This window comes from Saccopteryx leptura, chromosome 4 (genome assembly GCF_036850995.1).
Source record: "Saccopteryx leptura isolate mSacLep1 chromosome 4, mSacLep1_pri_phased_curated, whole genome shotgun sequence".
NCBI classification, from domain to species: Eukaryota; Metazoa; Chordata; class Mammalia; order Chiroptera; family Emballonuridae; genus Saccopteryx; species Saccopteryx leptura.
The window spans coordinates 114760593-114788255 of record NC_089506.1 but is presented as its reverse complement, the minus strand read 5'-3'; the positions used below and the strand labels follow the sequence as shown (position 1 = coordinate 114788255).

The 27663-nt window shown below is 38.4% G+C and overlaps 1 protein-coding gene across 3 annotated transcripts in view; it reads right to left on the bottom strand.

The window, feature by feature from the left end:
- The window catches only part of NBEA (neurobeachin), a 739008-nt gene that overhangs the window by 293434 nt on the left and 417911 nt on the right, over positions 1-27663 (bottom strand). For all 3 annotated transcript variants that reach the window (XM_066381029.1, XM_066381023.1, XM_066381024.1), the window contains exon 38: positions 6045-6169. In XM_066381029.1, coding sequence (XP_066237126.1) covers positions 6045-6169 — 125 coding nt within the window. The remainder of the gene's footprint in view (positions 1-6044; positions 6170-27663) is intronic.

Below are 27663 nucleotides of genomic sequence, written 5' to 3'. Positions count from 1 at the left end.
TTTAAGATGTTGTTTTTGATCACAGACGTCGGGAGCTGGCAATCTCAGGCTTTGAAAAAACATTGTTCCAATATAATTTAGGAAGGGACAGAATCCTAAATGATAACTGACAGTCAACAAAGACCGCAAACTTATTAAGATTTGTACTATTCTTCGACAGCATAATCATTAAGCATTTCATGCCGGAAGTTAACTAGTATAGGTTTTATTTAAAACATACAAATAATGTACAAAATCCTCCTTTTTCAATCACTTCCTTATTAGCTAATTTTTCCTGAAGAAAAAATCCTTACAGGTCAGAAGATTAATTTATGAGTTTTAAATATTTTCCTTATTCTCAATTTCTATGGTCTATAAAATTCCTGGTAATCAATTAAATTTATACTTGTGTGAGATTTTACTATTAAAAATCTCCTATATAACACATTCAATACATACATTAGAATTAAACACCAGAAAAAAAATTACATGCCTCTAGGTTTTTATTAATCACATTTCAACACCAGAGGCTGCAAGTATATCAAATCACACCAAATTTTTTGCACATGACAACCTCATAAATTATTCAACTCATTAGTATTACTAAGAAGAATGAAAAACTCCATCAGTGTTAAGGATGTTTTCCAACAGAAAAAGGTCAACCAAAAGTTTTAATAATGAAATCTAATGGAAAGCTTTACAAAGTAAGTATGAAGTAAAATTACTGTCTTTATATCTCCCTGAAAATATATTCAATTTGTTCATTTAAAAGAAAGCATTGCTAATACATTTGTTTTGTGGATCCAAATAAATTGCCCAAAGAGAATGTCAAGAAACCCAAATTATGGCTAATTATTTCTGTCCATCACATGAAAATTCAACCATAATCTAATCTAAAATGTTTGACTGAATTAAAGGAAAAATCAAGTAATTCAAAACATTTTTACTAAAACACTGAGTCTGCTAATTCAGTTTCAGTTATCATATTACTAGAGGCTCACATTCGTGAAACCGTGAACTACAGGAACAAGGAGACCAGACAGTGTTCAAAACACCAGTGATTGCTTGGATGACCATGAATTTATTCCCAATTAAGTAATTTAAGATTATTCCCTCAGCTTGTACAACTTTAAAATTCTGAAAACTTTGATCACCGAGTCAATTATTTCTAGTCTAGTCTGAATGTTCTATTCATAAAATATTCTGTTGTTTCTAAAATATTTTTGCCACAATGTGGGTGAATATAAAAAAAATTTTTGACCAAATATTATAGTGGAGTTTCTGTGCATCTAATGCTTAATTTGCAGATAGAATTTACAGGGAAACTGAAATATTGTAATTACTTAATGCAGAGGAAGGAATAGATTGAATTTCAATTTGTTCTTGAAGCTCTTTCAAAATTTGTAGGTTTGTGCTAGAGTTATGCCCTTTCCCTGTGTCCACACAAACCAAACATTCCATCATTTGAATGTTAGTCTGCACACGGCCAAGCCGTAAGGTACTTAAACACAATTAAACGTTTAATGGCGGGCACAAAGCCAGACGATGGGCTGAGTTTCTTTACTCTTATATGGATATTCCAGCAATATGTGAATACAAAGCTTTCTTTAAAACATAAAGAAAAATGTCTTCAGTTAAAATTTTCAACATCTATTTTTATTGGAAGTAGTACTTTATCATAACTACTGATATTTCCTATTTCCTCTGAAGAAATACTTTGTACATAGCTTAGAAGGCACATTTAGAATTTGAAGAAAGGTAACAATACTGTACTTTTGCTTGATAATATGCAATTCCTCCTTCTATTTCTGTGGACAGATCACTTTGGGAAATACCTTTAGTTACCCTCTTCCCGTCCTCCATGTTTTGCTCCCTGCTTTCTACTCTTTCAGAAGTCTGCAGCTGTGAGCGGTGGTAACGGTTGAAGAAGTATACACTAGAATTGTATCTGGAGGTACAATTGTTTCAGTTCTCTTTTGTCTTCCATTACATGACCTTAACCTCGAGAATGGCCAGAGCGACTCTGGCCTAAGTATAATGTAGATTTTGTGGATATTTTATAGCTTACATGTGGTCTTTGTTTTAGATATGAATAAAAAAAGAACATATACCTCTTTACATCTATCTGTCAAAGAACCCAACACTCAAGAGTGGTAACAGGTTCTGATAGTGCTGACAATGCAGTATGTGAAATTCTTGAACCACTACGCATTTTAACATGCACTTCTCTTTCATACAGATGATGTTTAGTATCACCTACGTCTTTTATTTATATGAAAATTAGTGTTATTTTTTAGTTTAGGTTCTTTAACAATAGTTACTATGTTACTAAAACATGACTATCAGTTTTAAGAGATTTTAAGGTAAATAAAATATTTTAAAATTTGTTTCTGACAGGTTTTGATGCTGGTTTAATAATAGAGATATTTTACAAATTAAACACACAAAGTATCCACTTTTATGGAAAATCGAAACAAGTATTTCCCTAACAGACTCCCTTTTGAAGCAGTATGTAGAATGCTGACTGCAGCAGTGTATGGCCAGTGGCCTCCACTATTGTGGCCATACAGATTTCCCAGTGGATTCAGGCAGACGGTAAAGAAATGGAGCCAAAAACTGGTGGGCTATTCCTTTATTCAAGTCTTGCACCGACCAACGAGCAAACAGGCAGGGAAACCACTTCTCTTTCATTCAGAGCTCACAAAGCTCTGACACATTCTCCGGTTACAGAACCAGGAGAATCTTCTCCGGCTCCTCCTAGAATCAAAAGCCCCATCAGTCTCAGCGGAGCTCGCAAAGCCCCTCAGTTCTGGTAACCCATCTGCACTACTTCTCTTCTCTGCAAAACTGGCTTCTTCTTCAGCACTCTGCATTCTCTCCTCTCTCCTCATAAAACTGGCTGGGCCCACAAAGACCCCTCTTCCAGCAAACATTAGCAAAACAATGGCCCTTCCCAAGCAGGAGGGTAATTTGCAATTTGAAATCAACTGCCCTGCTCTGAGGGCAAGCACACATGTGGCTGCCCAATGCCATTTTTTAACAATATAAGTGAGCAAACTAAAAAATATATAAATTTTACAAATTCATTTGCCCCAAAAGAGGTATCATGTTGACCCTATTTAACTAAAGCTTTTGTAAATCAGCATCGCTCATAATATCACTTCCAGTGTAACATTTACCACAAATTATCTCTAGATATTTCTAATTTCAAATGAGATGAATTCAAGATGAATTGATAAAATATTCTAAGTTGTTGTATATGTGAAGTAAATTTTAAATAATTTTAAATTCATATTATAAAGTATACTCTTTCAGTAGATAATTCTAAGAAACTGTTTTACAGAGCACAAACATAATACCTCACTTTATAATGGCACTAAAAGGATTTAGGCTCTAAAATCCTTAGATGATCTTTCAAGTTCATTAAAGAAAACCCCTATAGTACTGGTCAATTATAATTTTCTTTAATATATTGTTTCTCATAGTTGCTTTTACTGTATAAAGTTACTATCTTAGGTATAACAGTCCATATGAAATCCTCATGTACTAATTTAATTATATATATATATAATTTTAATTTTATCATTTTTTATTGTTATTTAGTGAGAGGAGGGGAGGCAGAAACAGACCCCTGCATGCGCCCTGAATGGGATCCACCTGGCAAGCACACTAGGGGGTGATGCTCTGTCCATCTGGGGCCCTTGCTCCGTTGCAACCAGAGCCATTTTTTAGCACCTGAGGCAGGGGCCATGGAGCCATCCTCAGTGCCCAGGACCAACTCGCTCTAATAGAGCCATGACTGCAGGAGAGGAGGAGAAGAGAGAGAGAGAGAGAGAAGTGAGAGAGAGAGAGAGAGAGAGAGAGAGAGAGATGGAAAAGCAGATGGGTGCTTCTCCTTTGTGGCTTGACCGGATATTGAACCCAGGACATCTACATGACAGGCTGACACTCTACCCCTGATCAAAAGGCCAGGGCCTAATTATATTTTGAGCCTTTCTAAGTTATATCAATTTGCATACTACTTGCACAACAAATATTAAAAGCTTTGAACATTTTCTTTTTACTAGAATAAAATATTTTCTCCATTCAATCCATCAAGAACGTAAATGTTGTTATTAGAGGTTATAAACTATGGTAAATTTTATTTATTTATTTATTTATTTATTTATTTATTTATTTATTTATTTTTGTATTTTTCTGAAGCTGGAAACGGGGAGAGACAGTCAGACAGACTCCCGCATGCACCCGACCGGGATCCACCCGGGACGTCCACCAGGGGCGATGCTCTGCCCACCAGGGGGCGATGCTCTGCCCCTCCGGGGGGTCGCTCTGCCGCGACCAGAGCCACTCGAGCGCCTGGGTCAGAGGCCAAGGAGCCATCCCCAGCGCCCGGGCCATCTTTGCTCCAATGGAGCCTTGGCTGCGGGAGGGGAAGAGAGAGACAGAGAGGAAGGAGGGGGGTGGGGGTGGAGAAGCAAATGGGCGCTTCTCCTTATGTGCCCTGGCCGGGAATCGAACCCGGGTCCCCCGCACGCCAGGCCGACGCTCTACCGCTGAGCCAACCGGCCAGGGCCTATGGTAAATTTTAAACAGATGGTTCACTTACTATTCTCGAATGAAAATTATCATAAAAACAAAATTGTAAGAACAAAAGTAGTTAATAACAAAATTATATGGACAGTATTAATTGTTTTTTCCAAGTCCATAAAATTCTGAGATGAATAATCAAACTTAACTTGTTAAGAGCATTTAAAAATGTGTAAATAGGCCCTGGTCGGTTGGCTCAGCGGTAGAGCATCGGCCTAGCGTGTGGAGGACCCGGGTTCGATTCCCGGCCAGGGCACACAGGAGAAGCGCCCATTTGCTTCTCTACCCCTCCGCCGTGCTTTCCTCTCTGTCTCTCTCTTCCCCTCCCGCAGCCAAGGCTCCATTGGAGCAAAGATGGCCCGGGCGCTGGGGATGGCTCTGTGGCCTCTGCCTCAGGTGCTAGAGTGGCTCTGGTCGCAACATGGCGATGCCCAGGATGGGCAGAGCATCGCCCCCTGGTGGGCAGAGCGTCGCCCCTGGTGGGCATGCCGGGTGGATCCCGGTCAGGCGCATGCGAGAGTCTGTCTGACTGTCTCTCCCTGTTTCCAGCTTCAGAAAAATGAAGAAAAAAATAAAATAAAATAAAATAAAAATGTGTAAATAGACAAAATATTCCTATGCATTCTTCTTGGTGAACGGGAATTAAAAGTAGCAACACTTTTATTAAATTACAAAAATATTTTATAGTTACTATTACACTATTTATTAAAAAAGGACAATTTAGGGTACAGTTCTAGTGTAGTGTGGTAACTGATAGAATCTTTAATGTGGGATAATCTTTCTCAAAGTTTATTTGCAATCTCTGGAAGACCAGGGTTTAAGTAAGCATACTTATTTTATTTTATTTTTGACTGAAAAGAATAGAACACAATTAAAATAGAGAATGCTCTGTAATGAGATTATTAATAAAACATCTGTTTCAGTTAAATACAAGTATGTACATGTATATATATAAACAGTATACATATTTCATTATGTATGTATATTCACACATTACTTTTAACTTACTTGCATGTGTATATATACAAACATGCACATGTGTATGTGCACATACACACCTGCAAGTATAGGTAAAATATATATAAGTCTGAACACATGATTACCAAAAGTATACAATTTTTTCACCTTGGTTCCTCGTCACCAAAGTTCGAAAGACACTGAAAAAGAAGTTGATTTTATTCTTGTTTTAGGCTATATGAGAAGGATGTTAGGTAGTAACCAATTTAGTAGTTTTTAATCTCTTAGAAGGAAGCTGAAGGATCAAGCTTCAGCTTCTTTCAATACATCAAGTTGGGAAAAATACTGGGTTGATTATGTGTAGCCTACATGATGCTGAAGAATAAAGCAGAGCATAACATTTTTGAGTTATGACATGAGAATTTGAAATGCTAGTGAAAGAAATAAATAATCAGACAACAAATGTAATGTTGCCACCTTACAACCAGAAGTATTTGTGCATAAGGGGCATTGGTACTAACCGTACTCTATTGCAGCTTTGAGCAACGCTTCAGCGTGTGTGGAGCCAAATGCGTTACGAACAAATCGTCTCCTTCGGCGAAGATCATCTTCCCAGTAATCCAAACGCCAGAAATCATGTAATTGGCTAAGAATGGAAAAATGAAGCAATAATCACTATTACTAACAATATCACTGGAAATATATTTTTTCTATAAAATTACATATCACTTTGGTCTCACTGGAAAATTAATATAATTTTTGAGACATTTATACTTTACAATTGTGTTTATATATATCTTTAGAAATGAAATATACTGCTCACAAAAATTAAGGGATATTTCAAAATAAATATGAAGTAATAAAAAAAAGTATTTGACTTTTTTTAATTAAACAAGAACATCAGAAAAGCAAACAACAAATCAAAGAAAGTTGTTTGATTATTCAAATGAGATGGAAAACCCAATTTGTATTTCATTGGTGGAAATGCACTGTACAAAAGGCTGAAAGTACCAGAGTATCTGCACATTCCCTGATCCCCTAACTTGGGTGAGCAGTGTAGTTACATTCTCTAATTTAGGCATTAAAACACTCAGTTCTGCTTTCTTTTTAATGTTCTTCCTTCTACTAAAAAAACCCCATGAATCACGGGGAGTTTGGTAACAAATGCAGCATCGAGTAACAAGTATTAATGGCAGCTTGCATACTTTTACACTGTTTTTAACAAGGCTTGTAAATCACAGGATAGGGCTCACTACAAACAGTGTGCAATTTAATGACCCTGGTTTCTTAGTAGGCTGAATTAAGAACTATAAAATATTGCCCACTTGGATTTGGTGGAGCAATGATTAAAATAATGTGCTGAAATATTCATTGAAATAATTCCCTGCTGCCCACAGCAACCTGAAAAAAGTGCAATTTTATCCATTATTAATAATACTGAATTAGGGCTGCAAAAATTCCAGTATGTGGTAACTGTCTTGGTAAATTATTATTCTAATGCGAACAGAGTCCTTGGGTGATTTTGCAGCTTTTAGCTAATGTAAACCATTAACAATCATGGCCATCACTGAGTACCATTGTCTAAACTGTGTTGCACTCTAAGCCAATATTAAAAATCCATGAGATACGTCAACAACTAGTGAAGTATGTTTATTGTATAGCAATGGAACATTTCATATCATCTTTTTTCAATTTAATTTCAATAAACATTGGTGATAAATTTCACTGCCTGAGAAATCCGTTTTTCTCTATATCGTATTTGGAGTAATATACTCTAAAGATAATATTCTAATTATCCTGAGCAGCACTCTTCATAAAAACATATAAAATAATATAAAATACTTTCATAGAATATTAAATTTCATATTTTATCATAAAAGAACATTTTGTTTGATTAAGGCAGGAACTGTATATGTTTTGCTAGTCATTATATTTCTAGTACAATGACTGGCAGATAATGTGTTTTCAATAAATATTCAATGAATGAATTAAAACAATTTTTTTACTTTGAAAATCTATAGACATGTAAAGCGATTAAGAACAGCAATTTAATTTTGAAAACATTTCACATTTTGTGGCTATATAATTTTGTTTTCTATAACTTAGTTGTTAAAATATAATGTAAGGGATATACAAAGAACATTAAAGTTATAGGCATTTATAATATATTTTAATATACCTGCTTTTCTAAATATAATTATTATTATTATTATTTTTTTAAATGTGTCACAAGTTTTTTTTTTTTTAATTTTTTTTAAATTTTTTTATTTATTCATTTTAGAGAGGAGAAGGAGAGACAGACAGAGAGAGAGAGAGAGAGAGATGAGAGACAGAGAGAGAGAAGGGGGGGAGGAGCTGGAAGCATCAACTCCCACATGTGCCTTGACCAGGCAAGCCCAGGGTTTCGAACCGGCGACCTCAGCATTTCCAGGTCGACGCTTTATCCACTGTGCCACCACAGGTCAGGCTAAATATAATTATTAAATTTGTCAAAATCATGACTACCTGATGAATAATTGTTACAAGTAGTGTAATCTGTTATTAATTTAAGTAGGATGATTTCCATTCTTACAAATACGACTTAACTGAGTGGTTTAAGGAAAACCACACTAAGATCTTGCTATAAGGATTGTCCTTAAGTGTGTGTTAAAATTAAGTAATCAGATTTATCAGGAGTGACTAAAGATCTAATTTTTTCTCAAATTTCTAACCATGGACATACTTTTCTCTATTCCTCTCATTAAGTCAACTGAAAAAATTTGGATATTATATATAAAACAAACAAACAAACTCTGAAATGTGGACAACAGAAGCAGACTGGCTATGGATCTGGGGTCCACAGCACAATGGTGACTTCCCTGGATTAGCTTTTCATCTCATAGATAACTAGACTTTGGGGCAGAAAGGCCAGCAACCAGACAGGCCAACAAGTGCAAAAAAAATAAAAATAAAAATCCCCAACAAAAGCCCATTTCTCTAGCCAAAGGACCCGGAAAGGGGAAACCTAGGAATACAGAGAACTTTTAGACAATTTCTGTACTCTTGCCAAACACCACAGAGAAACTGTAACCCCAATTTACCCACACTGTTAAGCCTAATCCGGAGGGACCCGAAACATTGAAGACACAAACAAAGTCCGTCGATTACACACCAAAGCTTTATTGTCTAGCTTGGCCAAGCAGTGGCAACTCCAACTGAGGGAGAAGGCGCCAGCCCTTTGTTCTTCTTAGTTTTTATAGTTTTGTAGATGGGAATTACAGAAGCAAAAATTGTAATTAGGAGCCCCTTACCACTATTGGTTATAGTCATATGTCCTTTAACATGATAGGACCATGTTCAATTTGCAAGCCATACATTATTTTGGAGAAAACAAAATTTACAAGTCAACACAATGGTAGAAAGATGTCTTTTAACATATTAAAAGGCATTCCTATATTATCTAGTGTTTATCTGCCATCTCTTTGTAGAGTTACACCTGTTAACCACACACATTTACATAAAAGAGGTAGTTTCCGTGGGGACAAATGCCCGCAAATGGCTCATTGCTATAAGAAAAGGTTTATTTCGGCTTTTCTCTCCCTGTACCTGGCTAGCCATTCACCCCTTTCCCCACAGGCGTGGTGGAATGTCTGGGAATTCATGTTTTCCTCCCCTTTGCATTTACAATACAATGCCAAGGGCCATCCTGGTCATGCCAATCACATAGTACAGAGACTATTTCTCACAATTTCTCTGCACACCTTAACCCAAAATAATAAAATGTTCTTCAAGCCTCCCAAAATATTAATATTAATTCTGTAGCTTTTGGTACTTTACAACACCTGCGGGTGAAGTGGCGCAGTGGCTCCTCAACACTAGCAAAAGATAAGGGGGAGCCTTGATGTGAAACCTCAGGAAGGTGTACATAAGGCACCCTAACACCTTACTGGGTGGTATGACAGAAGACAAATCAGGGACCCAGACTTTCATTTCTGATGGCTGTGAACAAGGTGCCCCACTCTCAAGGAGTCACTGGAGACCACGTGGAGAGCCCGTGTTAACATGAACTAGTGAACAGTAATGAGGCACCCTTCCCTCTTCCCACTGGGGAGTTGTCAGAGGGGATATAGATAGAGTCAGGACTTTATAGCACTGACCAAGAGCAGTGCCCCCCCCCCAGTGGACAACAGGTGAGGAGCTGGAATGCCCACCCACCCTGCCAGGCAGGTATGAGGAGTCACCCATTATTGGATGTCAATGGAGTGGAAGGCAGAAACCTGGATTTCTACCTCCATGTGCCAGTGAAGAGAAAGGGCTCCTACTTCTTCTGATGGAGCATGTCAGAGTAAGCCAGTAGAAACAGAAAGCTAAAATGAGATAAAATATACCTCAGAAAATGTACAGTTTTCAATCTCAAATTACTGATACCAAGAATCTTGAAGATCTCAAATAAAACATAAAAAGACCATCAATAGATGCTAATGCCGAGATGAGAGGAGTGCTAGTATTTTCTGGCCAGGACTTTAAACTAGCTATGATAAAGGATGCTTCATGAGCAATTATGAACACGCTTAAAACAAGAGAAAGTCTCAGCAAAGAAACCAAAACATCTCAGAAAACAAAGATGTAAAAGAAGTACCAAATGGAAATGTTACAAATGACACATATAGTGACTGAAATAAAAAGCTCTGGAGATGGGCTCAACAGCAGACTGGAGGGGACTGAAAAAGAATTACTTGACTGAAAGACAGAACAACAAAAGTTACCCAGTCTGGACAACAAAGAGAAAATAGACATAAAAAATTGAACAGAGCCTCATGGATTTAAATGGATTATAGTATCTAACATTTTGCTCACTGGAGCCCTGGAAGGATATGAGAAAGACAGCAGGGCTGAAATAATGGCTGAACACTTTCCAAATTTGTCAAAAAAGAAAAAAAGATGCATGTACAGATTTAAGAAGTTGACAAATCCAAACATAATAAACTCAAAAAATTCATAACAATACACATCATAATTAAACTTCTGAAAATTAAGGACAAAGAAAAACCTAAAAGAGCAGCCAGAGAGAAAAGACACTTCACTTACTGAAGTAAACAATTAGAATGACAGCATATTTCACAATAAAAGCTATGGTGGCCAGAAGAAGTTGTCAAGTATTTGTTTTATACTGAAAAAGAACTGTCCACCCAGAATCATCCTTCAGGAGTAAAAGAGAAATGAAGATATTTTTAGATAAAGAAAAAGAGAGTTTTGGTGCTATCAAATTTAGTCCAAAATAATGGCTAAAGGTAGTCCTATAAACATAAGGGGAACAATAAAAGAAGGAACACTGGAATATCAGGTGGAAGAAAGAACACAATAAGCACAATATGAGTAAATATAATAAGCTTTCCTGTTCCTCTTGAGTTTTCTGAATTATGTTTTACTGTAGAAGCAAAAGGTCTAACACGTGTTCTAAGTGTTTATAGAGGTACGATTTAAGACAAACATAAATGAGGGAGGCTAAAGAGATGTAAAGGAAGGTACATTTTCTATACTTCACTTGGACTGGTACTATAACACCACCCACAGACTGTGATAAGCTATTTACTATATAATGTAATAATTAGAGCAACCACTAAAAAAGCCATACAAAGAGATATATTAAATAGTTAACAAACGATCAGAAAGAGAAACTAAGGAAACAATACCTTTTATAATTGCATCAAAAAATCTCCACATTCTGAAAGTTTGTGTTAAGCCACTTAGTTTTTTATACAAAAAGTACCCTAGTATGACTGCGTTTTTTTTTTAATAAAAACAAAAATCCTCGTTGGATTCCTTTTGATTAGTGGAAGCAGTAATAATGTAGGCCCTTTGTAAAAGCAAGTGGCGTAAGGCAATCTGTTGACAAGCAGGAGGAGATATACAGTGGTACCTTGAGATATGAACAGACCAACATACGAATTTTTTTAAGATATGAGCTGCGACTTGGTCTGTATTTTTGTTCGAGATCCGAGCAAAATTCCGAGATATGAGTCGTGATTTGGGACGCTGCCTCTAGTTGGCGTGTTGGCACACAGGTCCAGTGTTGGCAGTTAGATATACGAGTTGACTGACTTATGAGCTCAGTTACAGAACGAATTAAATTTGTATCTCAAGGTACCACTGTACTTTGCTTTATGCCATTTTGGGGGAAAACCTGTAATGTACCTAGGAATAAATTTAACCAAGGAGGTGAAATACCTATAGAATGAAACCTGAAGAAGACAATGATGAAAACACAAATAAATGGAAAGATACTCCATGCTCATGGACAGGAAACATTGACACTTTTAAAATGTCTATATTATCCCAAGCAATCTACAGATTCAGTACAGTCTGCAAAATTCCACTGGTGTTTTCACAGAAATAAACAACCCTAACATATGATGGAACACCAAAGACCCCCAAACCAGAGCAATCTTGAGAAAACAAAGCTAGAAACATCGCATTGCCTAATCCCAAACTACATCACAAAGCTATAGTAACCAAAAGTACAGCATTGGCATAAAAATAGACACATAGGTCAATGGAACAACAAAAAAAAGTCCAGATTTAAAACCACACATATCTGGTTAATCAATTTATGATAAAAGAGCCAAGAATACACAGTGGGGAAAAGACAGCCTCTTCAATAAATGGTGTTGAGAAAACTGGACAGCCACACGCACAAGAATAAAACTGAATCACTATCTTGTACTGTACATACAAAATGACAGCTCAGAATGGATTAAAGACTTGAACAAGAGACCTAAATCAATAAAACTCCTAAAAAAAACACAAGGCAGTAAGCTCCTTAACATTGGTGTTATAATAATTTTTTTTTTGATTTGACACCAAAAGCAAAGGCAACAAAAGCAAAAATAAGCAAGTGGAAGTACACCAAACAAAAGAGCTTCTGCACAGCAAATAAAGCTATCAATAAAATAATGAGGCAACGGAACGAACAGAAGAAGATATTTGCAAATGATTATCTGAAAAGAGCTTAACATCCAAAATATATATATAAAATAAACCTCATACGTCTCAAGTGGAAAAAACAAAAGAAAACAAAAACCCAAACAGTCCCTGGCTGGTGGCTCAGTGGATAGAGCAATCATCCCCATGTGCCAAGGTCATGGGTTTGATCCCTGGTCAGAGCACATAGGAGAAGCAGCCAATGAGTGCACAACTAAATGGAACAACTAAGTGGAATAAAGAGTTGATGCTTCTCTCTCTCTCTCTCTCTTTCTCACTCTTTCTCTCCCTCCCACTTCCTCCCTCTCTCAAATCAATGTAACAATTAAAAACAAAACAAAACAAAAAACCAAACAACCTGATTAAAAAATGAGCACACTACCTGAATAGAAGATGCACAGATGGCCGATAGGGACATGAAAAGATGCTCAACATCACTAATCATCAGAGAGATGCAAATCAAAACCACAATGACATATCATTTTAACACCAATTCTAGTGATTTTTCTTAAAAAGACAAAAACTAACAGTGTTGGCAAGGATGTGGAGAAAAGGGAACCCTCCTGCACTGCTGGTGGGAATGCAGACTGGTGCAGCCACTGTGGAAAACAGATGGAGATTCCTCAAAAAAAAAAAAAAAAAAACTAAAAAAAAAAAAAAAAGAGAATAATGTAACTACCATGTGACCCAGTAATCCACTGTTGAGTATTTATATGAAGAAAATAAAAACACTAAATCAAAAAGATGCTTGCACTCCATGTTCGGGAGCATCAGGACAGCTACAACGGCAGACGCGTCGAGGATAAGGAGAAACTGGGTAGTCATTCCTTGCTGGTGAAATACAAAAAGGACAGTCATTCTGGAAAACAATTTGGTGGGTTTTTGTCTTTTTTTTGTGACAGGGACAGAGAGAGAGACAAAGAGAGGAACAATTACGGACAGACAGACAGGAAGGAAGATGAGAAGCATTAATTCTTTGTTGCAGCACCTTAGTTGTTCATTGATAGCTTTCTCATATGTGCCTTGATGGGGGGGGGGGCTACAGCACAGTGAGTGACCCCTTGCTCAAGCCAGCAACCTTGGCCTCAAGCCAGTGACCTTTGGGCTCAAGTCAGTGACCATGGGGTTGTGTATATAATCCCACACTCAAGCCAGTGACTCCGTACTCAAACTGGATGAGCCCGCGCTGAAGCTGACGACCTGGGGGTTTCGAACCTGGGTCCTCTGTGTTTCAGTCCAATGCTCTATTCACTGCACCACCACCTGGTCAGGTCAATTTGGTAGTTAAAAAACAAACAAACAAAAAGAACTAAACATGTAACTACCTTTTGACTCAATACTTGTACTCATGAGCATTTATCTTAAAAAAAAACAACTAAAACTACGTTCAAACAAAAACATGTACACAAATGTTTATAGCAGCTTTGTTTGTAATACTCCCAAGTTGGAAAGAACACAGATGCCATCCTACAATAGGTAAATGGTTACACAAATGTGGTACATCATCTGTACCATACAATAAAATGGAATGGCCAACTGTAGGTCAAAAAGTTTGTAAATATGATATATATGTTTGCTCACTTATAGTTTGCATTGGGTGTGGGAGACAGGCTGTAAGCTGGCAAAGTCATAGTCTCAGGCTTAGTTTTAAGACTTAGCCTTTCCCACCCTTGTAATACTAAGATCTTCTCAACACTAAGCTTTTCCCCACACCCTTGACTGTTGCATGATGTGGGGTGGTGCACTCTTATGAGGAATTCCATTTATGCCTCAGATAAGTGGCTTTGTATCAGAGACTTCCTTATTTGTATACTGGCTTAAAGGCTTTAATTTCTACACTATAAAATAAGGTAGACAGGGGCTGTCTCTCTCAGTTCCTGAAATTAGAATTGCAGAGGAGAGGCAGCCAAGATGGCGGAGTGCTGAAGGAGAAGCCAGTTTGTGCAGAGTTAGTGCAGTTTGTGCAGAGAGAAGGAGATGGGGAACAGAGGAGAATAAGGCTGGTGACGTAGAAACCTTTGATTCTAGGAAACTTGGATGAGTCAGTGGCTTTGGGAGTCCTGAATGGAAAGGGAAGTGTTTTCCCATTGTGTATATTTCTAGCCTGCTGGGTGTGAGCTAGGATTAAAGGTAATGACCCACCAGTTCTTGGCTCCATTGTTTCATTACAGTCTGTCTGAATCAAATGTGAACCTGCACGGGCCAGGTGGCCGTGATGGTGGCCGCGTCTACTGGCCATACACCAACTGATATACCTAAGAACCTAGATGAGTCTCTGCAGAATTATGCTGAATGAAAAAAAGGAACTTAAACTTCATATGAATCTACAATTATCTCAAAATTAAGTTAAATGATATGTATATAAAATTTCCTACACTCACACATATAATGAAGTTATACAAATTAAAAATTTTTTTTAACTATAAAATGTATGCCTCAATTATGTAGGGAATCACCCATTTAACCTTGAACCCTCTATGACTTGGATTGGGGAACTTTAGTTAAAAGCCCTGAGTGTCTCTTGGATGCAAACACTAAGAAACTGTGAGTTACCTTTGTGCAGACACAAAGAAATGCATGTGAACTGGCATTAGAAAATTAGTCTAGAGATTCTACTTTGCCCCTTCCTTTGTGCTTAATTAGCAAAAGAACAAGAATGTACTGACCAAATTAGCCCTTTCTTCATGTCAGCAAAAGGGCCATTAATCATTCTTTCCTTTGTCACCTGATCTCACTTCCCTGTGATCCTGTTACCTCTGTTCTACTTCTGGTCAATAAAAGCTGAGGAAGAAGGAGATTCAGGAGGTCTCTCTTTGCCGCCCTTGGCAAGCCTCCCCCTCTCTTCCTCGTGACATAACTTTGTGTCCTGAGTAGGTTTCTTCCATGTGACCCTGGTAGTTCCCAGCAGGCTGCAGTACTACAAGTGGTGACCCCCAACGTGATAGTGTGAAATCTGTGTATGAAAGAGTAGTTTAGCCTAACCAGGCGGTGGTGCAGTGGATAGAGTGTCGAACTGGGATGTGGAGGACCCAGGTTCGAGACCCCGAGGTCGCCAGCTTGAGCATGGGCTCAACTGGTTTGAGCAAAAGCTCACCAGCTTGGACCCAAGGTCGCTGGCTCGAGCAAGGGGTTACTCAGTCTGTTGAAAGCCCACGGTCAAGGCACATATGAGAAAACAATCAATGAACTAAGGTGTCGCAACGAAAAACTGATGATTGATGCTTCTCATCTCTCTCCGTTCTTGTCTGTTCCTATCTATCCCTCTCTCTGACTCAATCTCTCTCTCTCTGTCTCTGTAAAAAAAAAAAAAAAAAAAAAAAAAAAAAAAGAATAGTTTAGCGGCTTCATCTTATGGGGAGTTTCGGTAAGAAACAGTCCCCATTTGCCTTGAGGAAGAGACCACAGGTGGCTTGGAAAGGGGTTTCCACATGGGTCAGGAGCTCACTACGCTACAGTGCATTTACATTAGAAATTTACAACACTTGCTCCACGCTACTCAGTGTACTGTAGAGCCTTAAACATTAAGAAACTCTTTCTGGCTGTACAAAAGCACAGCCCATGGTTCCCCAGCGAGGAAACCTTAGCAAATTATGGGAGCAAGTAGGTAAAGTTTTGAAAAGGCGGTTTGAACAAGGATTAAAGGTTTCTGTTCCTCTTCTCAAACATGGCAGAAAGTAAAGAGGAATCTCAGCACAGTCGACCTGAACCACCAGTTACAACACTGACATCTGAGGAGGCCGATAAGGACGACAAAGCACCTCTTCCTCCGGACCCTTGCCTCCCGAGGAGCCTTCAGCTCCACCCTATCCTCCACCTCTTCCCCCCATGATCTGGGAAAAGTCATATTCCTTCCTTAATAGAAAATTCTCTCTCCTGACCTGTGGTGGTGCAGTGGATAAAGCATCGACCTGGAATGCTGAGGTCGCCGGTTCAAAACCCTGGGCTTGCCTGGTCAAGGTACATATGGGAGTTGATGCTTCCTGCTCATCCCCCTGTTCTCTCTCTATCTCTCCCTCTCTCTCTCTTTCTCCCCTCTCTCTCTAATAAAAATGAATAAATAAAATCTAAAATTGTCTCTGGGAAGGATTAATGTTAGGAGATCCAGACACCATTAAAGCTACATACAGCTTTCCCTGTTATTGTACAATCCTGAATTTTTCTGATTTTCTTTAATGTTTTAGCTACAATCCTCTGAACTATCATTTTGTTTCTTTCCTATTCTTTGCCTTGAAATTAGTCCCAGACAAGGGGACCCTGGAGGATCTGACTACAGTACTTCCCATGCAGCTGCAGAGTGTGTATTTACTCGGGGAGGTTCTGCTAGTTCCGGCCTCCAGCACCCCTGTCACTGAGATTGGGCAGGCATCTTTCTGCTCTGGTTGCATGCAGAAATCCAGGGTTCTTCTCTGGTTTGTCTGATTCTGATTTCTGTTTAGTTTTTGTCTGATATTGTAACAGAATAGGTAACAACACCTTGTCCATTCCTAAGGATAGTCCCCCTACGGTGAATTCTGGCTAACTGGTCAACCTATTCTTACAAATCTATAAAATAGTATCAACTGAAATGAACCAAAACGTGACCTTTTTGATCCCTGAATTAAGTTCTTGCATGCAAAAATGAGAAATGCCGGCACTAATATTGAACTAAATAAAATAGTTTCATTCCTGCATTGTTGCTTTAAAATTGAAATACAGTGTGTCCATAAAGTCATGGTGCACTTTTGACTGGTCACAAGAAAGCAACATAAGACGATAGAAATGTGAAATCTGCACCAAATAAAAGGAAAACTTTCCCAGTTTCATACCTATTCAGTGTAGTTCGATGTGGGTTCACGCACAGGTTTTTTAGGGCTCCTTAGGTAGCTATCCCGTATAGCCTCTACAGACTCGTCACTGACTGATGGCCTATCAGAACGGGGTTTCTCCACCAAACTACCGGTTTCCTTCAACTGCTTATCCCACCGAGTAATGTTATTCCTATGTGGTGGCGCTTCATTATAAACGCACCGATATTCACGTTGCACTTTGGTCATGGATTTGAATTTAGCGAGCCACAGAACACACTGAACTTTCCTCTGTACCGTCCACATCTCAACTGGCATGGCCATGGGTTGCTCCTCTGTATACATGGTGTTATGTCATCATCTGTGCATGTGCACATGCTGCCACATCATCCTACAGAAACTGGGAGAGTTTTCCTTTTATTTGGGCATATTTCACATTTCTATCATCTTTTGTTGCTTTCCTGTGACCAGTCAAAAGTCCACCATAACTTTATGGACACACTGTATGTAAGGAACACTCATTTAAATTTCAATAGAATGGAATTATGGATCCTAAGCTTGTTTCTCTGGTTTGTACTCTGTGGGGTCTGGCCATGTTGATTGCTGTACTCTGTGTTCTTTGTCTTCAGAGTTGGGGACTAAGTAGCAACTCCACTATTAGGATTAATCAGATTTGTTTATGTGTCACGCTCCTGTCTCCATACCGTAATTGTCTTGTTTGTGTGTAAAACTGTACTCAGGTCTATGAAACAGAGGGATAAATAGTGGATGGCTGGTTTTAATTTTGGCCTTTTTCAATTGGAACTACTTAACTGCGAGTCTGAACAAAGAAAACTTTGCTGGATAAACAAGAGCCTGGACTTGTTCAGCTCTGAGGATAAGGGGCGCTTCCTGCCTCCAGCCAGAATCCCAGGTATTCTTAGGTGACTAAGAATCTCTGTGCAGGTGTTGAGAGGACATCCCTTATGATGTGTAGGTTGCCCCATAGGGACTTCCAAATTCAAATGTAATTAAAAAAAGTTGACTCGTCCGGGGAGGCGCATATAAAGGCTGGTTATCTAGTGGTCCAAGTCCTCACGGCTGTATTAGGAGCTGGGAAGAGAAACTGAGACACATAAGAGGGTTTGAGATGATTTGAGAGGTGTAATTCTCTTGGAGCGCAACTCATAGCAGCACACTTGAACCCACTACACAATATCCCTAGAAATTTGTTCAGACTCTGCAGAAATACAAAGAAAACTAAAATTAACATGGAAAACCATACCTTTAAGGTCTACAAACCCCAAGGATACCAGCTCCCCATTAATAATCCTGCAGGTTAACTTGCAAGTATCTACTGAGATGGAAAAATTTCAGCTTGAAGTGACCAAAAGTGTGGACCTGTGATTCCTCCTAAGTGATTTTTCCTGCACACTTAATTAGAAAATGCCAGCTCTAACTAAAGTTAATATTAAATGAACGTAAAGCAGACATTGATTGGAAATAGAAGCTCTGGAAGAAGCACAGAAATTCTTTGGGCAAAAAGGTTTTTTTTTGGAGATTGTCTCTGAAGTAATGCAGTGTATTTAACCCAAATAGAAAAATAAAACATAGTAAATGAAGAACACGGTGACAATTTAGTCTGCCTTTGTGAAGTCTGCGTAGGCTATGTAATCAATTCAGTAATCAAATGCATGCTGGTCCATTTGTGTTTAATTCTTTCTGATATTTATGAGGCGTGACAAAGGAAAGTGCTTCCATCCAAAAAGTTATTTAATACATTAACTTTTAAATTAACTGTAACATTATGCTTATTAGTTTCACAATTAACTTTGTCTTTACAAAAGCTCTCAACTTTTTTAACACTTCTAATTTTGTCTGTTCAGAAAACCACCAAATCCTACATTCTTCTCCACTTTCGTAGCTGTCCTATATATCCATCCTCAAACATAAAAAATCAATTTTAAAAGTAATTTTCTCTCCCTGATTTATATTTTTCAAATTAACAGTTGTAAAATAACAGAAAAGGAAGAGAAGCACCCACTAGCTGAGTACCCATGTAGCAAACTTTTCATATATTTTACCCTATATCTCATTAATTTAGGTACACATTTTTAAAACTGTATTTCTCAGAGAGCAATAATTTTTTAAGTATTTTAAAACAGGTATTTAAATATGATACTTAATTTTGAATTCATTCCTAGTGTTATTATGAAATGTTTTTCTAAAGAGTAGCATAACACATATGATTATATAATTAAAGTAAATTTAAATATTTACCTTAATATTTAAACTTCAGCTATTAAATTATATTTAATTGAAACTTTCTATAAAAATGTAATATTTAAAAACCTTCACTTTTGAAACATTTTAAACTATTTTCCTAATTTAGATAAATTTATTGTGTAAAATTTTACTTTGATTTTTATTCAATTTTCAAAATTTAAATATTTCACATTAAATTTAATAATTAGGACATGTTAAAATAGTATTTGCTATACACATATACACATTCTATAAATACAGATGGCAGGTGCTACTCAGCAGTATTTAATCAATTTCATATTTCCTTTTTTCTATAAGGGCAGCATATATCACTAAAACAGTAACATAGAAATATGACTTGAAAACCCAGCATGGTTCACCCATCCATATTTATTGATTTGACCTTCAAAGGCAGTTTTTTAGAATCTAAATAATGGTGCAAAAATGATGTATAATATAGCTGATAATCAATGAGCTCTGGCTTCTCTCAAGGCATATTCCTTCTACAGCCACAGACAGGTATGATTGATTAATGAACTATTTAAAGATGGCAATAACCTCTTGCAAAGTACCGAGAACCTTTCTTCTTACAACCGGCTCAAGATTGAGACAGAGATGATGAACAAACGTTTTAGAGGACTGGCCCATACGGAAAGGCTCACTCACTGTGACGTGTAGGGGGCTCTGGTAGAAAGCTTTCCACATAAGTGAAAATTTTTATTAAATAAAACCATTTAATTTTCTTTAATTCAAAATCCCAGCTTAACATCTCAAGCTCATCTGACCATGTAAACTTTACTCAAGTAACTCTTACTGACAACCCTGGGGTTATATTTGGAATGTTGTCAGTGATTTGGTGATTCTTCATTTAAATTCTGCTACAGAGATGGGAGATGTTGCTAGAAATAAGCCTGAAGAGATAAACAGGGATGCAGTCGGTGAATGAGGAAAGGAGAGATGCTGAACCTGTGATACAGTTACACAGGGGAAGAATAACCCCACAGCTTCCAACTCTAGTCTGCATGGACTCTCAGTGATCTCCTTTGCTGCTGACACTGGAGTGCTCCACACAGGAGTGGATGGAGACATGGGGTTTGGTTCAGTGAGACCCATGAGTGCTTCAATCATCTCATAGTTTGAATCCCACTCAACATTCCCAGGGAACTTTCCAGACTATATATTACAGAATATAAATGGTAATACAGATACAGAGAAAGGTTTTTGTGGGTGAGGCAGTAGAGTGTGGAAGGGTTGAGCCAGAATACCTAGAGCCTTTAGGTCTGTATGAAGTTTTTGGATAATCTTTGATATTCTGAACTCTAAAGTTCTTTCCCCTCATTGTCCTTCTCAAGAGTTGTACTGTAATCACTTTTCTTGCTCTGAAAAAAAATAAGGCATACTAGATATCTCTTCTTTTTTGTCTCTCATTGAGGTAATTTTTTTGAGCAACAAATATAAATTAGACACCATATAATATTCTTTAAACACATCATTTTACCTTATATAGTTCTATGAGATGTGTACTGACCCCAAATTTCATGTATAAGAAAAGATAATCTCAAGAAGTTCTACAACAAGCACAACCTAAAGGTTTAGTATTCAATAAACACATACTTATTATTTAATGCTTATTCTACAAGAAACACTATTTCTAGGAGCTAGGAATATATTAATGATTAAAACGGAAAAAGTTTCTACCCCCATGAAATATACAATTTTCATGTAGTAAAACAGACAATCAGTATGTTAAAAAAATGGGATGATGAAAAGAATTACAAAGAAAATGAAGCTTAGTTACGGGATATAGAATGACTAAGGATATTACACAAAATATGTTTAGGAAAGCCGCTATGAGAAGGTAACATATGAGCTGATATGTAAGTGATGAGAAGGTCCTAGTAACCCAAGAAAAAAGGCAAAAGTATTCTAGACAGTAGAGAGAGTTAGCCGGAAAGGCATTACGTTGGATATCAGTTTGGTATGTTTGACTAACAGAGGGATTGTTAGCATGGTTTAAGCTTAGAAAATAAGACAGTGGATTGTGTTCTGAAATTAGGCAGGGACAGGATCATTTAGGACCTTGAAGAAATATTTGGATAGTTAAAAAAAAAAAAGAAAAGAAATAGTAATACAGTTGATTTTTACTTTATCCTATTCTGGCTGTTGAGTGAGAAAAAATGACACAGACTTAAAACAGAAGCTGAAAAGGGCAGATAAGTGTTAGAGCAGTAAAGATGGAGGTAGCTGTGGGACTAGATGGCAGAGGTTGTATTTTGGATATATTTTATAGATAGAGCCAACAGGACTAGCTGATAGAATACTAAAGGAGTGGTGAGGAAAAGAAAGGAATGAAAAATCACTCCTAGTTGGAGTTCACTCCTCCTAATTTGGAGGAGTAAGCTCCTAATAAATTGAATCTTCCACAGATAATGATAAAATCTGAGCAAAACAGAAAGCACCACTACTTGGGAGCTGTGGGGAAGAAACAAGCAGCATGTGGTTCTGAAGGGGTGTTGGTACGAGGACAGTGGCAGAGACACTGTCCTTGGCAATGGCACAGGGTTCCTTACGCTCGACAGGAAGCCTGTTGTGGACAGAGGACCAGGGGAAGGCGCCTCAGGTAAGCAGGGATGCTGGATAGTGAAGTGGGAACAGGGAACAGAGGCGGCTTGAGAAGGGGAATGCCAAATTCTGGGTTTAAATTCTGTGCAGATCTCGTGTTGGCTCTTGAATCATAAAAAGTAAGACAGACAAAATGAGTCTGAACTACAATCTGAGTCACAGCCTACTATAGTTGTGACACAGTATAAAGTCTGAGTCTAAAGTAGTTAACTCTTGTTAAAAACACAGTCACACTTCTGAAAAGGATGTAACAGAATCCACAGGTTTAATCACATAACACAATTTCTGGGATACAATAAAAAACTACAAAGACCCAGTAGAATATGAACCATTAAGAATAAAAATGATAATCAATGGATGTAAACCACAAGATGATTCAGGTGTTAAATTATTAGACAAAGGTTTTAAATCAGCTAGTATAATGAAGTAAAGGGAAACACAATGTTAATGAATGAAAGATAGGAGATTTCAGCAAATAGAAAATGCGAAGACAACCAAATGAAAAATTTTGAATGCAAAGCTATAATGTCTGAAATAGTAATTCACAGGGTAGGCTGAATAGCTGAATAGAAACACAGAGAAAATCAGTAAACTTGAAGACAGATAAGTATAAATTAACCAATCTGAAGAAGATAAAACCATTAAAACAATTAACAGGGCCTTAGGTATCTGTAGTAAGATAGGAGGAGATTTATCATATATGCTATTAAAGCACCTAAAACAGGAAGGGCACAGAAAAATACTTGAAGATATAATGGCCAAAAACATTCCACATTTGGTATGATAAATATTAACAAATTTTAGAAGTTAAGTGATCTCTTTGAAAATACAGATTAAGAAAACCACACCTAAGAACACCCTAATCAAATTATTGAAAACCATAAATAAAGAAAATATTGAAAGCACTGAGAAAAAAGGACACATTACATATATGGAAAAAAACACACTTTGGAATCTAGAAACCAGTGGGGAGTCATGTAACAACTGTGCTATAAGAAGAGTAATGTGCTATCAACCTGAATTCCATATCCAGTGAGAATCTCCTTCAGAAAGGAGATTTTAAAATGCCCGTTTTTGAACAGAAGAACAAGTAGACAAAAAATCAATAGAGACACAGACCATGTAAAGCATGCCATCAACCATTCTGAGGTAATACAATTGTGTAGAGTATATGCTCAATGACTGAAGAATGCATATTATTTTCAAGAGCACATGGTATCCTTGTCAAGATATACCATATCAGGCCTTGGCCGGTTGGCTCAGCGGTGAGCGTCGGCCTAGCGTGCGGAGGACCCGGGTTCGATTCCTGGCCAGGGCACACAGGAGAAGTGCCCATTTGCTTCTCCACCCCTCCGCAGCGCTTCCTCTCTCTCTCTTCCCCTATCGCAGCCAAGGCTCAATTGGAGCAAAGATGGCCCAGGCGCTGGGGATGGCTCTGTGGCCTCTGCCTCAGGCGCTAGAGTGGCTCTGGTCGCAACATGGCGACGCCCAGGATGGTCAGAGCATCGCCCCCTGGTGGGCAGAGCGTCGCCCCATGGTGGGCGTGCCGGGTGGATCCCGGTCAAAGATATACCATATCTATTGGGTCATAAAACAATCTTTAAATTTAAAATAACTGAAATTAAATAGAGTATGTTCTTTCACTAAACTGGAATAAATAACAGAAAGATATCCATAAAAACCCCAAATATTCACAAAATAAACACACTGATAAAAAACATATTACTTACAAAAGAGATTATAAAATAGGAAATATTTCAAACTTGATCATGAAAGTAAAATAGAGGTGAGCTGCATTTAATGCAGTATGTAGAAATTTATAGTCTTACATACTTACATTAGAAAAAAGAAAGGTCTAAAATCTGTAACATAAGGTTGCATCTCAAAAAACTAGAAAAAAAAAAGAGCAGAGTAAACCTAACATAAGTAAAAACGAGAAAAAGCAGAAAGCATAAACTGTCACCTGGCAGATAATTTGCTATTCTGTATTCTATGTTTATATGTAAGTGTTATGTATGCACTCATTACATGAAGGAGATACTAGGATCTAGAATCACTAGCATACTTCAGAAAATGCCTGGTTTTACTAGTTTGATTTATTGGAGTTCTTGCTCGCACAGCAAGGCAAACACATTTATATTAATTGTTTAAATTTGTTGGTAAATTGGAATTGAGCCACTTTTCATTTGATTTGGAAAATATAACAACTGAAGAAATGTTCAGAGTTTTAAAATATTACAACTTAACTGTGATGTAAATTATCATCAATGAACATACACATACTTTAAGCTCTCCTGCAAGTCTAAAAAGAAAGGAAGGAGGAAGAGAAGAGGGAGGAAGGGAGAGAAGAAAGGAGAGAATTATATCCTCCCTTGTGTCCTGGGGAGACAATCATTTTCTTTAAAGGTAAAGAAACATGTAAGTTCCCAGAGCAATGCTTTCATACCTGTCTAGGGTTCTCCTGTGTGGTAGAGATGGACCAATCTATCAGTGATGGAGAGCAAGGTAAAAAATAACCAGCTAGGCCCTGGCCAGTTGGCTCAGTGGTAGAGCATAGGCCTGGCGTGCAGAAGTCCCGGGTTCGATTCCCGGCCAGGGCACACAGGAGAAGCGCCCATCTGCTTCTCCACCCCTCCCTCTCTCCTTCCTCTCTGTCTCTCTCTTTCCCTCCCGCAGCCGAGGCTCCATTGGAGCAAAGTTGGCCCGGGCACTGGGGATGGCTCCGTGGCCTCTGCCTCAGGTGCTAGAGTGGCTCTGGTCGCAACATGGCAACGCCCAGGATGGGCAGAGCATCGCCCCCTGGTGGGCATGCCGGGATGATCCCAGTCGGGCACATGCGGGAGTCTGTCTGACTGCCTCCCCGTTTCCAGCTTCAGAAAAATACAAAAAAATTAAAAATAACCAGCTAGTACATTTTCTGAATTCAATTTATCTGGTCTTTTGATACACAAAGAAGTGTACCTAAGTTAAATAATTTCTTTTTTTTGGAAGGGCAAAATGTTCTACAGTGGTACCTTGAGATACGAGCAGTCCAACAAACGAATTATTTTAAGATACAAGCTGTGACTCAGTCTGTATTTTTGTTTGAGATCCGAGCAAAATTCTGTGATACGAGTCGTGATTCAGGAGCTGCCGCTAGTTGGCGCGTTGGTGCACGGGTCCAGTATCGGCAGCCCAACACCAGCATCTCGTTCTTTCTCACGTATTAACCACAGAATCAAGTCGAATCTCGTGCACTGTACTCGTTCTTGCATCATTTTTGCAGTTTTTACTAACTTTTTTTGTGTGCCAAAGAAAGTGAGTGTAAAGGACAGTAGTGAGAAGAAGAAAAAAATGATGTCGATAGAAGTAAAGCAAGAAATAATAAAAAATCATGAGCGTGGTATACAAGTGATTGAACTGGCAAGGCTGTATGACTGTACAAATATGTCTACAATTTGTACCATCCTTAAAAAGGATGCCATCAAAAGGATGCCATCAAAAGCGCAAATCCAGCGAAAGAAACTACAATTCTGTCCCAGTTAAGGACAAATATCCATGAAGAAATGAAGAAGCTTCTGCTGGTGTGGGTGAAAGAGAAAGAGCTGGCAGGAGATACAGTGACGGAGACTGTAATATGTGAAAAGGCACGTATTATTTACAGTGACTTGAAGAAGAAAGAACCATCAACCTCAAAAGAGGCAGCAGAAGATACATTTAAGGCAAGCCATGGTTGGTTTGAAAATTTTAAGAAGAGATCTGGCAACTACTCGGTGGTGAGGCATGGTGAAGCTGCGAGTGCTGATGTTAAGGCAGCTGAGGAGTACATCACACGTTTTGCTGCGCTTATCGCAAAGGAAGACTACATCCCCCAACAAGTGTTCAACTGTGATGAAATAGGATTGTTTTGGAAAAAATTGTCCTGGAGGACCTTCATCACTGCAGAGAAGAAGCTGCCAGGCCATAAACCCATGAAGTCTGACTCTTGCACTGTGTGCAAATGCTAGCAGTGACTGTAAAGTAAAGCCACTGCTAGTGTATCATTCCAAAAATCCTTGAGCCTTTAAGACTTACAAGATTCTTAAAGAAAAACTGCAGGTTATGTGGCGCGCCAATGCTAGGGCATGGGTTACACAGCAGATTTTTACTGAATGGGTAAATCTCATCTTTGGTCCTGCAGTGAAGAAATATCTTCAAGAAAATAAACTCCTAATGAAAGCATTACTAATCCTTGAAAATGCTCCAGCCCACCCACCTAGTCTTGAAGATGACATTCTTGATGAGTTCAAATTCATGAAAGTCCTCTACCTCCCACCCAACACGACTTCAATCATGCAACCTATGGATCAGCAGGTCATTTCCAACTTTAAAAAGCTTTACACAAAGCACTCGTTCCACCGCTGCTTTGAGGTGACTGAGAATACAATTCTAACCCTTCAAGAGTTTTGGAAAGATCACTATAACATCATGATACTTTTACGCATTATTGACTTGGCATGGCAAGAGGTTACAAGAAGAACCTTGAACTTGGCATGGAAAACATTATGGCCTGATGTTGTTGCAGACAGGGACTTCAAAGGATTCGAACCAGAGACTGAGACAGAGGTAGAAGAATTGGAGGAGATTGTGTCCCTCGGAAAGTCGATGGGTCTGGAGGTAGATGAGGGTGACATAAACGAGCTCGTCAAGGAACGTGAGAAGAAATCCTCAACTGAGGAGCTGAAGGAGCTACAGATGATGCAACATATGGAGCTTCTGCAAGAGATTAGTAGTGAGGAAGAGATAGAGTCGGAGGAAGTGATTTGTACAAGTGAAATTAAAGACATGCTGGCAATGTGGGAGAAGCTTTCAAGTTTCACTGAAAAGAAACACCTAGAAAAAGTTTCAACTGGTCATGCTTCAGCACATTTTAATGACACTTGTTTGTCACATTTCCGTACCATTTTAAAAGGCAGGCAAAAGCAAACCTCTTTGGATAGATTTTTATTCAAAAGTCCTACAAATGGGCCCTGGCCGGTTGGCTCAGTGGTAGAGGATCGGCCTGGTGTGCAGGAGTCCCGGGTTCAATTCCCAGCCAGGGCACACAGGAGAAGCGCCCATCTGCTTCTCCATCCCTCCCCCTCTCCTTCCTCTCTGTCTCTCTCTTCCCCTCCCGCAGCCAAGGCTCCATTGGAGCAAAGTTGGCCTGGGCGCTGAGGATGGCTCTGTGGCCTCTGCCTCAGGTGCTAGAATGGCTCTGGTTGAAACAGAGCGACGCCCCAGATGGGCAGAGCTTCGCCCCCTGGTGGGCATGCCGGGTGGATCCCAGTCAGCGCATGCGGGTGTCTGTCTGACTGCCTCCCCGTTTCCAACTTCAGAAAAATACAAAAAAAAAAAAAAAAAAAAAAAAGTCCTGCAAATGAAAGTGCTGAAAGTGCAGCGAAAAAGGCAAAAACAGGTGATGATTAAATGAAAAATATGTAATGTTAAACTTAGGTTAAGCTTAAAGTTAAGAAAGTGCATTTTTTACAATTAAGTTTTTGAGGTTTCATTTTAAGTAAAGAAAGTGCAG